The sequence below is a fragment of the Portunus trituberculatus genome, chromosome 29, assembly GCF_017591435.1.
Source record: "Portunus trituberculatus isolate SZX2019 chromosome 29, ASM1759143v1, whole genome shotgun sequence".
NCBI lineage: Eukaryota > Metazoa > Arthropoda > Malacostraca > Decapoda > Portunidae > Portunus > Portunus trituberculatus.
This window is the reverse complement of record NC_059283.1, coordinates 11,373,445-11,388,159: the sequence shown is the minus strand read 5'-3', so window position 1 is coordinate 11,388,159 and position 14,715 is coordinate 11,373,445. Positions and strand designations below refer to the sequence as shown.

At 40.5% G+C, this 14,715-nt stretch overlaps 1 protein-coding gene across 1 annotated transcript in view; it reads right to left on the bottom strand.

Annotated features, from left to right (window-relative positions):
* Window positions 1-14,715, bottom strand: part of LOC123510631 (hemicentin-2-like) — a 245,769-nt gene that overhangs the window by 16,009 nt on the left and 215,045 nt on the right. Inside the window, exon 5 of the mRNA XM_045265926.1 lies at window positions 6,588-6,715. Coding sequence (XP_045121861.1) covers window positions 6,588-6,715 — 128 coding nt within the window. The remainder of the gene's footprint in view (window positions 1-6,587; window positions 6,716-14,715) is intronic.

Below are 14,715 nucleotides of genomic sequence, written 5' to 3'. Positions count from 1 at the left end.
TAATATTCTGATTCTATACAGCTTCAGAAACTTATATGGGGAATTAGAATAGTGAAAATAAATGGGAGAAATATTTTACACTTCAAGGAAAAGAATAGTTTAAAGTAAGATAAATAGGCAGTTTGCAATGAAAAAAAAAGGAAAAGAAATAATTTACAATACAAAAAACAGTTTACAATCAAAGAATGACAAATATCATCCTATAATAAGAACAAAATTTTAGAATCAAAGACTAAAAAAGGCAATTTACAATCTAAAGAGTTTAGAATATGAGGAAGAAAAAATGGTTTACAAAAAAGGAAAAAGAATTTAGAAGAGTTTACAAAAGAGTTCGCAAACAAAAGAGGAAAAAACAGTTACCAGCGAAGAGAAAGTACCCAGTGAAAGCTTTCCCCGCAAAATCCAATGGCAAGTAATAAAATGTGGTTCCCTCGAGGCTTCCCTTCCCCTTCAGGACTCCCTTCACACCGCCATATAATCGCTGCCACGGTGCTGATGTGTTCATTAGCCGCCCCACTCCCCGGCCTGCCAATCACCAGCCATGCACTGTGGGACCGAAGCTAGAGCAGACTGTGTGTGTGTGTGTGTGTGTGTGTGTGTGTGTGTGTGTGTGTGTGTGTGTGTGTGTGTGTGTGTGTGTGTGTGTGTGTGTGTGTGTGTGTGTGTGTGCAAATATCAATATCACCACCAAATTTTCCCACAGTCCAAGATTACAATTCTGAGCTGCTCTTTGTGAAATCTCAAAAATACACGGTAAGTATTATTTTTGGTACCAGTGAGCGGTGGAAGCTCGCACGGACACGCACTCACACACACACACACACACACACACACACACACACACACACACACACACACACACACACACATACCTATTATACTAGCAATATTGTTTAATAAAGTATGGAAAGGCAAACAAACATGCAAGCAATGAATTATTAAACGTGTGTGTGTGTGTGTGTGTGTGTGTGTGTGTGTGTGTGTGTGTGTGTGTGTGTGTGTGTGAACGCTCGCTCGCACATCTCGTGATCCGCTGCGATAACCACATCACGGATTGCTTGAAATATTAATAGTAGGTTAATACATTCACTCGCAGTAAAAAGAGCATAGCAATTCCATGGAGTTTGATAGAATGAGGTGGAGCGTCGGCCGGTGCAGGAGTAAGAGGAGGAGCAGGAATAGGAGAGGAGGAGGAGGCGGGATGGCGAGGAAGAGGTGGAATGCTATCAGATTTTTGCATTTTTCATTTAAATTCGAACCCTGACAATAAAATCCTCTGAGAAAAGTCTCCATATCAGTATTCACTCAGTCATATTGCGATCCTATTCCTTTTTTGTCCACTTTTATGCCTTCTCCTTTATCCTCTAAAAGCTTCCTATCTATCTCCCTCTCCCTCTCATTCTCATTGGTACGAGAGCAAATTTCTTACATATTTACTCCGCTTTACACTCTTATACTATTTTTCTCTGCTCTTTCTCCTTTGTCTTCTTTGTATTGTCCCTCGTCAAGTCCTTAGCAATTTCTCTTGTCATATGCACCGTGTACTCTGCGATGCTATTACTGCTTGCATTTGTAACACCGCGTTCTTCTTCTGCTCTCATGCATTTGTGATGGAGCGACGAGTGTGGCGTAGCGCTGGAGGACTTTGAAGGAGGGAGGTGGAGGGAAGATGGTAGGTAGGAGGTAGGAAGGAGAGTTCTGCTATTGTTGGTGGTGGAGTTATTAGTAAACTGTCTGTGAGTGGAGTGGTTTGGTTCGTAAGGAATATGTGATGTGGAATGACTGGCGCTGCATAGATGGTGGAGGAAGTGACAAGTGGATGGTGAATATGGTGATGAGTGGAGTGAATATGTGAATATGTTGGTGAAGTAAGCCAGTGGGAAATGGAAGGCAAGAAACAGCTAGTGAGAAATGAGAAGTGTTGAATGAATAGTGAGGAAGAATTATGAGGTATGAGTGTGAATTCATACATAGTGGGAAATAATAGAGAATAGGTGATGGAAAATGAATAAGTGTGTAGAATCATGCAAAAATGAATGAGGAATGAATGATAATTGGGAATGATGAGAAAATGGAAGGAACTGAACGAATAACAGTGAGGAATGATGAGAAAATGAATGATGAAGAATGAAAAAACTTGAGAATGACAGAACAGTAGAAAGTGATGGATAAATAACACCTGGGAATGAAAAGCAACGAGTAGAATAGATAATAAAAGCAGGAAAAGATAAAATGAAATACGAATGGGTAAGATATGATTAATCTAAGTTACAGAACAATAAAAACAAATCACAAAACACCAGAAAATGAGACAGGCATTATAAAGGAGTGCAGAACAGGTAAAGAAGACAAACAAGGTAATGACTATGAAGAAAACTGACGTGTAATGAAATGTTTTGTAGCTGGAATCTCCTTTATCAAATATTTATCATCTGGAACATGTGTATTTGTTGTCGCTATGGCAGAGTGTGTGTGTGTGACCTGAGTGTTTCAAATAAGAGTGTTAACTGCTCCAATGCCACACATTTTATTCAACAGTGTATCTAAATTCCACTAGATTTGTTTTGTCATGTAATGGAAGTTAATAGTCACGTGCTTCCTCCTTTGTGCATTGATAAATAAATGTTGGAATAATTCAAATACTTCGTCAGCCATGCGCACGCACACACACACACACACACACACACACACACACACACACACACACACACACACACACACACACACACGACCTTCAAGCTTCTCAGACATTTTTTTTCTTTTTCTTCACTAGCTCCTTGTAAATCTTTAGTCTGACGTTTATCAATTGCAATTAAAATGTTAGATAGTAGTGGTAGTAGTAGTAGTAGTAGTAGTAGTAGTAGTAGTAGTAGTAGTAGTAGTAGTAGTAGTAGTAGTAGTAGTAGTAGTAATTTCGAGACATTTATCCCTCTTTTCTGGTATCTCTATTGGACCTTTAAGGAGACTGAGAATTAAGTGGACCTTCTTTGTTTTTTTGTTGCCTTTTGCCAGTTTCCCCTCTTAAATATAAAAGTAGTAGTAGTAGTAGTAGTAGTAGTAGTAGTAGTAGTAGTAGTAGTAGTAGTAGTAGTACACACAGAGACAACTACATCCATATACACACACTCACCCACGCACCACCCCCAACACACAAATGAAAATGTCCTGTCACACAGACTTCTAATCACTGAGGCAGCGGGAGGAAGTAGTAGGAAGAGAAAGGGTTACATATTTTCACCTTAATATTACCCACAATCTTCTCACACAGCGCTGCCTCGTCTGCTCACCTGTCTCATTAGTCACGTGGAGGGCAGGTAGGCTCTTCCCGCACCTTCCAGGCAGTCAGTCAATGCTAACAAAAGCAAAACGAACAAAATGTCTTGTCACGCACTTCAAGGAGATAAATGTCACGGATCTATCACACCAATGTCACTGTCGATATTCCCTGTTACTGTCTGTCCTCTCTTTTCTTCACCTTTCTCTTCGCACTATACTTGTTACTGTCTCCCTTTTCCTTATCCTTCCAACTGCCTCTCAATTTTCATGTCATCGCAAATCCGGTATTCTCATTTTTTTTCAGTTTTCTCCTCCCTCCTCGGCGTACTTACTCATGTTCTCTCATAAAACACCCTATCTTTTTTTTTTTATCTATATCGTTTTGCTATACTTGTTGTTTTCTCTCTTTTGTTTATTCTCGCTCCTTCTCACTTATGTCATTTGAAATCCAGGTATACTTATTTTTGTGTTTCTTTTTCTAGCTCTTTCTATTTATGCCTTTCTCTGTTTTCCCAGCCTCTTCTCACTAATTCTGTTATTCGTTCAGTTATTACCCTTTTAATCGCTTTCCTATTGCTCTTTCCCGCTAGTTTAATTCTCCATATCCATAAACATCATTTCTCTGTCTTTCTCCTTCCTGTTCATGTCGCTTCCTTGATTACTCACTACAAAAAACTGCTCTTTTTTTCTAATCTTTCCGTCCTTCTATCTGTTCTGTCCTTTTTTTTCAGGTTTCCTCTTTTTCTGTTCCTTCTTTTTGTCTTTTCTGAGTTTGTTGACATCTTCTTTGACAAAACGTCCTTCCTATTCTGTCTGTCTGTCCGTCTGTCTTTCTTTCTGTCTCTCACTCTCTCTCCTTTTTTTTTTTAACATGTGTCCTCCCTTCCCAGGTCTTCTTTACCTTTCTGAATATTCTTCTCCTCCACTTCTCCTCCCCGTCACCTTCAATCACCGGCTCCCCTTCCTTCCTTCACCTTTACTTTCCCTTTTCGACAACCTCTCTTGACCTTACTCCTTTTTCTCCATCCTTCTTCATGTTTCTCCCGCATCCTGACCACGGTTTCCTTCCTTCCCTCCTCCTCCTCCTCCTCCTCCTCCTCCTCCTCCTCCTGCTCAAGGCCACATCTGCTCCACATCCTCCAAGCTGCCGTGACGGAATGATCGGGGTACCAATTGAGAAATCGCTCCTTCTCGTTCCAATAGTGTAATGCCAACGATGGTATGTCCGCCTGCTGACCACACGCTCTCTCTCTCTCTCTCTCTCTCTCTCTCTCTCTCTCTCTCTCTCTCTCTGGTTTTTCTTGTTTCTGTTCGGATTTTTATTCAAGCAATGCAATTTCAAGTCTGACATTGTACGATTTTCTTATTCAACATCATCAGCTTGCGAGTCTTGAACGAGATGCTTTCTAATTGTGAATGAATCGTTGAGTACTGTTATTGTTTAGTAGTAGTAGTAGTAGTAGTAGTAGTAGTAGTAGTAGTAGTAGTAGTAGTAGTAGTAGTAGTAGTAGTAGTAGTAGTAGTAGTACTAGTAGTAGTAGTAGTAATAGTAGTAGTATCATTCACACACACACACACACACACACACACACACACACACACACACACACACACACACACACACACACACACACACACACACACACTAGCAACAACAATGGTATAAGTAATAAAACATCCTATACTCGGAAACATAAAAAGAGACTTGGGGAAATAAAAAGGTCGGAGTGAGTTCTTAGGTTTTTCTTGCTCCCTCGGCATTCAGTATGCACGGCAGCAGCAGGAGCAGTAGCAGCAGCAGCAGCAGGTATAATGAAGCGCATAAATAAGGCAGAGGAGCGGGAGACGGACCTTGCAAGTCATTCCGAGGCATGCGAGGGGGGTTCTCTTTAATTCACATGGACAAAAAGCGTTCATACACTCATGCAAATCAAGTATTAATGAGAACAAACGCACGACTTTGACCCGTGAATTATCAACCAAGGCTCACCTGTGAAAGAGGACATAAAAGAAGCGAATATGCAGAAACTTACCTTGGCGATCAATACAAACGAGTGACAGCAACACCAATGCCAGGAAGTGTCAATTAACCCCTTCAATACCATGACGCGTTTTCATATTCACTCTGCTTACTATTTGGTGGTTTTATACAACTCCAGAAACTTATGTGGGGAATTAAAATGGTGAAGGCTGTGGCCATTAATCTTCTTACCTCCATAGACCCTTTCTAATGTCAATAAAATGGTCTAATCGTACACAAATCTCAAGATATATAAGCGTCTCAGTACTGAAGGGGTTAATACCACAGGGAAATCAAGAAACCATACAGCGATCCAGACTGATGGGCGTATTCTCAAACACTATTGGCCGCCATGAGAAATGCACACAAAGTCCACACAGGCGATTAATTGGATTCTCTAGAGTATATTTGTTTATATCGATGCTACAGAACTCTTGGCGAAACAACATGAGAACCTAACCAATCAAAATTACAGTTCTGGAAGCCTATAGGAATATTGTATCTACCTTCTAATGACACAGAACCTATAAAAATATACATAATTTTGAAAACACCCTTGAGAATCCCAATAATCATCCATGTGGTCTTTCATAGCACGCTGTTAAAAATACTCAAAATCATGAAAGCATCCTCGGAACACTAATAACTCCCACTACAAACTTCACACTAACGAGGATAATGAAAAGGCTCTTAAAAACACTAATAATTCACAATAAACACTGCTAAAATGACCAGAAATAAAAAATAAAGTACCCTTGAAAGCACCAATAACATCCACTAACAAACTAAGCACTGCAAAAACCACCAGGAGTAAAAAAAAAACCCTTGAAAACACAAATAACTCCCACTTAACACATGAAATGACCACGATTCAAGAAAACAGCCTTGAAAACACCAATAACCTCCACTAAACACTGATAAAACGACCAGGACTCAAGAAAGCACCCTTAAAAACACCAATAACCTCCACTAAACGCTATGAAAACCATCGAGAATCACGAAAACATTCTTTAAAGTACCAATGACCTTCAATAAACACTGCCAAAACCACCGGGAATCACTAAAACACGCTGGAAAACACAAATAACACTATGAAAACGATCAGAACTCAAGAAAACGCCCTTGAAAACACCAATAACCTTTACTAAACACTGCTAAAACCACTGGGACTCAAGAAAACACTCTTCAAAAACCAATAACTTTCAATAGAGACTTCACAATAGACGAGGCGGGCCGCAGAAGCGTTTGAGAATATGACCTTATTGAACCGTGCAGCCAGCGAGCTCCTTACCTTGTCTCGGTGGTACCACAGGATGAACTCAGGGGGCGTGGGGCTGAAGTGAACCACGCAGGTGAGGTTCAGGGTGCTGCCATTGTCCAGGAACACGTCACCGTCACCAAGAAGCTCAGCCGTGGGGACTGCAAGTAGACAAACACGATTTAGGTGGTGTGTGCCTGGCTAAGTTTTCGGGCAGGTGAGAGGTAGTGGTGGTGGTGGTGGTGGTGATGGTGGTTGTGATGGATGAAGAGGAATAGAAAACGTAACACAGGCACAGACGTACACAGATAGACAGACAAACAAATAGACGTATAAAGTGAACGTAGAGCACACAGATAACGAGTAAAATATGGAAGAGAAAATTCCTGACTAAAGCGAGAGCAAAGAGAAAACACAGAGGAAAGAGGAAGAGAGGAAAAGGAACACACAAAGAGAATCAAAGACAAGGTTAGTTAAAATTCATGGCGCCCTTTAGACTCACCTGGCCTGACCTGACCTTCAGCATGACCTAACCCAATCGAACGTGACTTAACCTGACCTCTTCTAGCCTGATCTTATCTCTTACATTACTTTACCTAACCTAACCGAACTTAACCCAAACCCTTATTTAGAAAGGCTTCCCTCTCTCACTATGACTGTTTTCCAAGGCAACAGAGATCACTGGCAGAGTTTACATGAGTGTTTCTCCTGTTAATAATGTAGAAACTTTGTCACTGCCTCTAGAACCGTGAAAACACCTTAAAAATATCGTGTAAATTTAGATAAAGTCTTTTGAAATAGTGAAGGTGAAATACAAAAGTGGTTGAGAATACGAGCTATTGTCTCCTCACTTTACGTTATTCCGCCTTACATTTTTTTCTTTTTATGTATAGGAGAGAAGGCCAGCCAAGGGTAAGAAATATTAAAAAAAAAAGGTCCACTTAGGTGTTGGTTCTCTAGAAGGCTGAAAAGCGATAGCCAAAGTTAGGGAGCAAATAACCTAATCAATCTAACCTAACCTAAGCATTCGCAAACCAACATTATCTTATTTATTAACCAACTTAAATTAACCAACTCTAATCTTATGTACGTAAACTAACCTTACATCACTTCATATCTAACATCTCATCTATGCTAACCTAACCTAACCTAACATAACATAACGTGACCAAAATTGACCTAACCCTATCCATGTAACTAACTTCACCAAACCTATTGAAACATAACCTCACTTGACCTAACACAAGCTAGAATACACTAACCTAAACAAACTTAACCTAAACAATTCTTACTTCACATCATTTCTCATCTAATTAGTCCTAAGGAACCATAATGACTATCCCAGGACATTCAATTACTCTTAAAACACCTTCCCGGGACCCAACCTTCACGTAGGTCACCCGGCACACGAAAGGGACCCAAGGAAAAACAAAAGCAGGTCGCAAGTGTCCACGTGAGGAGAATTAAAGAGTATATGCTTTTATTTCAGCGAGAAAATGAAAAATTCGCAGGGTCGGTGTAAAAGTTAAGTGGTTGAGGAGCATTTTTACCTGAACAAAGAGGAAGACGCAGAAAGGTTTAATTATAAAAAAAAGGAGCACGTGGGAAAAACGACCCAGAAGAGTGACAAGATAATAGAGTGGAATTATGATTAATACAAAGATAAGGAGAAGGAATGATAACGCTGGAGAAGGAGAAAGAGGGAGAGGGAGAGAAGGAGGGAGGGAGGGAGGGAGGGAGAATGAAGAGGTGAATCAGAACGAATAATGATGGAAGATAAGAAAGTGGAGAGAATTTAAGACAGTAACATAATGGAAAGAAAGTGGAAATAGGAGGAAGAGGAGGAAGAGGAGGAGGAGGAAGAGGAACAGGAGGAGGAGGAGGAGGAGGAGGAGGAGGAGGAGAGAGAGAGAGAGAGAGAGAGAGAGAGAGAGAGAGAGAGAGAGAGAGAGAGAGAGAGTCGAAAAAACTAAGCCACATCTGTCAGAGAGAAACTCGTGAACACAACGCAGGATACACACCAAACATTTCCTCTCTCTTTCTCTCTCTCTCTCTCTCTCTCTCTCTCTCTCTCTCTCTCTCTCTGCTCCAAAACGTTTGTAGGTATAAAGTTCTCAATTGTCTTTGCACAGGCGCTAAATTCTCTCCTTTGTGTACCCCTCCCTTGTTCTCTCCCTCTCTCCCTCCTTCATTCTCTTCCTCTCCTATTTACTCTCTTCCTACTCTTTCTCTCCCCAGCTCTTTCTCCCACCCTCCGGTCTATCCCTCTTCTCTTTCTCCTTCTCCCTCGCCTTCTATTTATTCTCTCTTTCTCTCTCTCTCTCTCTCTCTCTCTCTCTCTCTCTCTCTCTCTCTCTCTCTCTCTCTCTCTCTCTCTCTCTCTCTCTCTCTCTCTCTCTCTCTCTCATCGTTTACTTTATCCTCTTGCTTCCCTTATTCACTTAATCTTTTTTTTATTTTGTCTCTCTTCCTTCACTTTCCATCATTCTCTCTCTCTCTCTCTCTCTCTCTCTCTCTCTCTCTCTCTCTCTCTCTCTCTCTCTCTCATACACGTCTGATAATCATGTCATTACGAATTGGAATAAGCTCCCGATTGAAGTCACTCCACAGAACTCAATTAACCCGCCAAGAAATTATACATCTGTCGCCAGCTCAAAGGAACACAAAGGAGGAACAAAAATCAACACGCCGGATACCCCTTATGAGACTTTGCTACAGTTGGTCTACTCTAAATTGGCTCCTGTGTCTCGGTTTGAATGGTGTTCCCGTGGTTGTCAGATCTTGAGGAAAACCGTGAGCTGTCCTTGTAAAAAGTGCATTGATCAACAAGACTTTGCTTCAGTTTGCCTACTCTAAATTGGCCACTGTGTCTCGGTTTGAATGGTGTTCCGGCGAATGCGTGGTTGTCAGATCTTGAGGAAAACAGTGTGCTCTCTTGTAATAAGTGCGTTGATCAACAGAAAAAAAATATTATTCACATGACGTTATGAATAAGCTACAGTATGTTTTCAATTCAGGAGCCATTTTAGAGTAGACAGACTATAGAGGCTGCCTTTTATTATTTTTGTATAGTTAAAGGTTTCATTGGATTATTTGGGTTACTGATGCTTTTTTCTGTATGTGGTAGGATGTGATGAGTCTTGAAAACCATGTAGGTGTCTGTGGTGAAGGAGCAGATATGTAAACAAGGTGTGAAAGTCGTTTACTAAGGTGTGTTCAGTAATAAAGCTGTGTGTTTACTTACAAGGTTTAGAGCACTCTCAAACGTATAAACAGCTTCATAGTGTCTTCTTTTTTCGTTTACCAGCTAACCAGCAAAACCGATTCACTAGTAAACAGATTCTACGGTCACGTTTGGACTGGTAGCTTTGGGTAAGAGAGGTGCCCATTCCAGCCTTTTCGTATACCATCAAACCAGAACGCTTCCCTTGTTCGTAAGCGCCCGAAAGAATAGAACTGGCTGAGGAATGTACGAAAACTGTGGAACTGGGCAATAAGACAAGTTCATCTTAGTTCATCCACATCGACCTACACAATAGAACACACACACACACACACACACACACACACACACACACACACATCTACATTCATTCATTCGGTCGTTAGTCGCCTCATTCCCTCCACACAAACACGACACTAGGACTGGATTGTGTGTGAATAGTGAGTGTGGTGTTTTGTCTGAGTCGTCTCGTGCGGAATGGTGAGCTTCGTGTACAGATAGAAAGGTTTTAAGACACTTCACAATGACGTTTGGTTTTGCTTTTTATCTGCGGGGCTTTCTTTCTTATTACTTTGCCCTTGGTCATGGTCGCACTCATATTAAAAAAGAAACCAAGGAGGAAATAAACAGAGAAAAGCAACAATAAACTTCACCATCTTAATTTCAAACAGACTGTAGTGGAAGTTATTGGCATTTCCACCAGTGTTTTCAAGACTTTACGTTTCAGGACACTCAGCAATGTAATTTTGGCCTCGGCTTTCGACTGTTTCTTTAGGGACCGACGTCTTCAGATCTTTTCTTTTTTTTCATCACTTTCCTTCTCCTAAGCCGGAATATCTCTTATGTGAAAAAGAATAGAGAAAAATAGCGAGGAATCTGCTTACTTATATTTAACGCACTCACTAGAACCTGTCTGCCTAAAACCACTTACAGATGAAAAGAAAGAAAGGTTGTAGCTATGAATCTGTCCTGTACTGTTTATTTCAAGCACACCATTTAAAACGAACCCAAAGAAAAGAGCGAGGAATCTGTACTTATATTTAACGCACTTACTAGAACCTGTCTGCATAAAACTACTTACACGTGAAAAGAAAGGAAGGGTGTAGCGATGCATCTGTCTTGTACTGTTTATTTCAAGCACACCATTTAAAACACAACGAATACAAAGAAGAAACTTTGAGAATATTCCTGGTGTGAGAACAGAGCGGTGGAAAACACGAGCCACCTTGAAAACTACACTGCTATCACAAGGTAAGCCAGTCACCACAAACACAGAATCCCGTTTTTTGTTAGTGATTTATCTTCATATTACCCTGAAAGTGTCTCTGCCTCGGACGACGAAAAATGATACGTGTAAATGTGAGTACCGTATGAGAGAGAGAGAGAGAGAGAGAGAGAGTCAACAGGAGAGAGAGAGAGAGAGAGAGAGAGTCAACAGGAGAACTCGTAAGTAACGTTGGCTTTTTTATGGAGAGTACAAACCGGGAACAAGAGAAAGAGGTTAGAAGGAGATGATAAAAGTGTGTGTGTGTGTGTGTGTGTGTGTGTGTGTGTGTGTGTGTGTGTGTGTGTGTGTGTGTGTGTGTGTGTGTGTGTGTGTGTGTGTGTGTGTGTGTGTGTGTAATGATATAGAAAGATTGACACTAAGGAGGAAATAGAAATGAAAACTAATATATATGAGAGCAACTGGAAAAAAAAAGGAGAAATGACAAAGGCTGAAAATATCGCTGATGGAAGCAAAACACAATTCATTTATTTACCATCCGCGCAGAATTAACAAGCGATGTACTCTCTCTCTGCACTTCTATGGGGCTTCAAATTGTTTCATGCTCTGTTCCTCAATTTTTCGCATGGTTTCTCTGCGTTATTTGTGGTTTTTAGAAGAGTGTGCCGCATGAGACTCTGATTTCCTCCACTACTGATATATTTTGAAAAGTCAGTCGGAATAGAAAAAAAAAATAGAAATGAAGTTAGGTTGTGTTAAGTTTTATCATTTTTTTCTACTTATAAATAAAATGATAAGAAATAGAAAAATAATGCCAGGTTAATTTTCATTCCTAACTTTGTAGATTTTTTGAAATTCTCCATCAAAAAGAAGAAAATAAATCTGGTTACGACAAGTTTTACAGTTAATTCTATATTTTTGCATCTTTCTGCTTCATAAAATAGAACAAAAATTAAGGTTTCGATAATTCTAATCACTTATTTTACATTTCTTCTTATATTTTACTTGGTTATCCTATCCCATTGTATATCCAGTTGTCTCCTTTCCCGCACTGACACCTGGCGGTATCATCCTAATTTCCTTTGTTATGGAGGACTCTTGCCATGGCTTTCTACAATGTTAATAATGGAATCACAGGTGTAAGGAGTTGAGTAAATTTTGGGGCAATAAACTCAACTCCTTCCACCCCGCCCCCCTTCAATTTGTCTAAGTGTCTGTATAATAATAGTAATGGTAATCTGTCTACTTATCTATGTAACGAACCGCCAATCTCACACGCCGCGGCCAACACAAAGCACCGCACACATACACACGTCAGTCGCACTAATCCACTAATGGGAAAGGATAATCTCCGGTAATAATAATAATAATAATAATAATAATAATAATAATAATAATAATAGATGATAAGGACAACAACAACAACGAAATCGCAAATGGACAGCAGTGGTACCAATCTCCTTTTTTTTCTTTTCTTTTTCAATCTTGAACTCGAAGGAAATTTTTTTAATAACTTTTACTGGAGCGAGTTACTGACAGCTTCTAATGAACTTTCTCTGCTTTTATTGCGGAGGCTGAAGCTTGAGGGCAGTGAGGAAGGGAATGGAGGAGGAGGAAAAGGAGGAGGAGGAGGAGGAGGAGGAGGAGGAGGAGGAGGAGGAGGAGGAGGAGGAGGAGGAGGAGGAGGAGGAAGAGGAGAGAAGAATAAGTAGAAGGAGGAAGGAAAAGGAGAAGAAAGAAAGTGAAGACAATGAAGGAAAAGATGAAAAGATAAAGAAACCAATGGAAGTGTAACCAAGCGAAGGCCACACACACACACACACACACACACACACACACACACACACACACACACACACACACACACACACCTAAATAATACCAGTATTTGCAAACTTCGACTGCTTTGGCGTTCTTATGCAGCAGTGTGGGGGATGGTTGAGAAGGAAGAGGAGGAGGAAGAGGAAGAAGAAGAGGAGGAGGAATGATGAGGAGGAAGAAGAAAGGGGGAGGCCGGGTTGGGAAGGGACAGGCTTTGCATCTTGCATGAGTATAGATTCAGAGGCCGGCGAGAAAAGGGCAACAATGGACGGTGGGGGAGGAGGTGAACAGGAGTGGAGGAGACGGGACGGGTGGACGGGTGGAGTAGGGCCATGAATGTTGCGGTGGTGCCTTTGTTACATTTACGTCCACCTGGGGCACCATTAAAGGGATCCGTAGGGGCGGCGTAAGGGAGAAGATGGACAGGCAGCAACGAGAGGGGAGGAGGATCTAAGAATGGGCCGTGGAGATGGATGGCTGTAGCGTGTATCATTGAAAACACGTCATTTTCTGCCTGACAAAGCGTTCGGGCGAGGAGAGGTGAGGTGAAACTTATCAGGTGAATTACATTGCCATAGCGCAGTACAATAAAGGCTTCGGGTTGAGAAATATATCCGACTTTCTACGACTTGTCTTCTTTTAAGAGGGAGGTATCGAGGCATTTGCTCCCTAATTTTGGTTAACGTTTTTCTTCTTTGTAGAGAGCCAGCACTCAAGTGGACCTTTTTTTAATCTTTTTTTTTTCCTTGGCCGGCCCTCTTCCCTACATAACAAAAAACTCTTGAGGTTTCGTCCATAATAAAAAGTTTGGGGATTTTGTACTGGGAATGTTAGAAATGCGATGAACGTAACATACAGACTTGTGTGGTAAGACTCGTTTCGCTCATTTAAAGCCCTTCAGTACTAGGACACAATTTTACCAGGAGTTTTGGGTATGATTAGACGATTTTATTTACATTAGGAAAGGTCTATGTAGGTCAGAATATTGATATCCAGAGTCTTTCCTATTCTAATCCTCACATAAAATTCTGAAGCTGTATAGAATCACCGAATAGTAAGCGGAATAGTATGAAAACGTGTGATGGTACTGGAGAGGTTAACAGCACTTTTTTTTTTTTTTTTTGTGGTGGGAAAAATGTCAAGAAAATGATAAGATGATGGTAGAGAAGTGGCAAGAATTATATTTTTCACCCTACATCGTGTATATAATAAAGATGAAAACGTGTCATTGTACTGGAGAGGTTAATAGTACTTGGCGATTTTGTGTTGGGAAAAATGTCGAGAGAATGATAAAGTGATTGTAGAGAAGTGACAAGACTTATCATATCTTTCACCCTGGAGCTCGGATATTCATTTTTACCTATTAAATTGCTAGAGGAATAATTGCAAGCTTTACTGCCGATTCCTAGATGATATGAAATAATAAATTCGTGAAAAAAAATTGTTTCTTGAGCGAATATAGAAGTGGTAAAACATAATATCCTTCATTCTGGCTGACGGTTTTGGCACTTTTTACACTTTTTAGACAGCCAGCACTCAAGTGGGCCTTTTTATTACTTTCTATTTTTTGCCCTTGGCTGGCCCTCTTCCCTACGTAAAAAAAAAAAAAAATTACAAGCTCTACTGTCAATTAGATGATGATGTAAATGAAAATGGTTCCTGAAACGCTTTGCTGTCTCACCATCACTGTTTTCCAAAGGCTCCAGATAAAGACACTCGCGTTTTTAAGGGTATTTTCATTATTCTGGAGATAGATTGGCAAGATTTCTAGTTTATTAAAAGGAAAAATTGTCTTAAAAACATGGCAAGTTGTATCTGTGGCCTTGGGAAATAGTCGTAGTGAGAGGAGACGGAGTTTCTCAATACGAGTGTAAGTATGGATGTGGTACTAT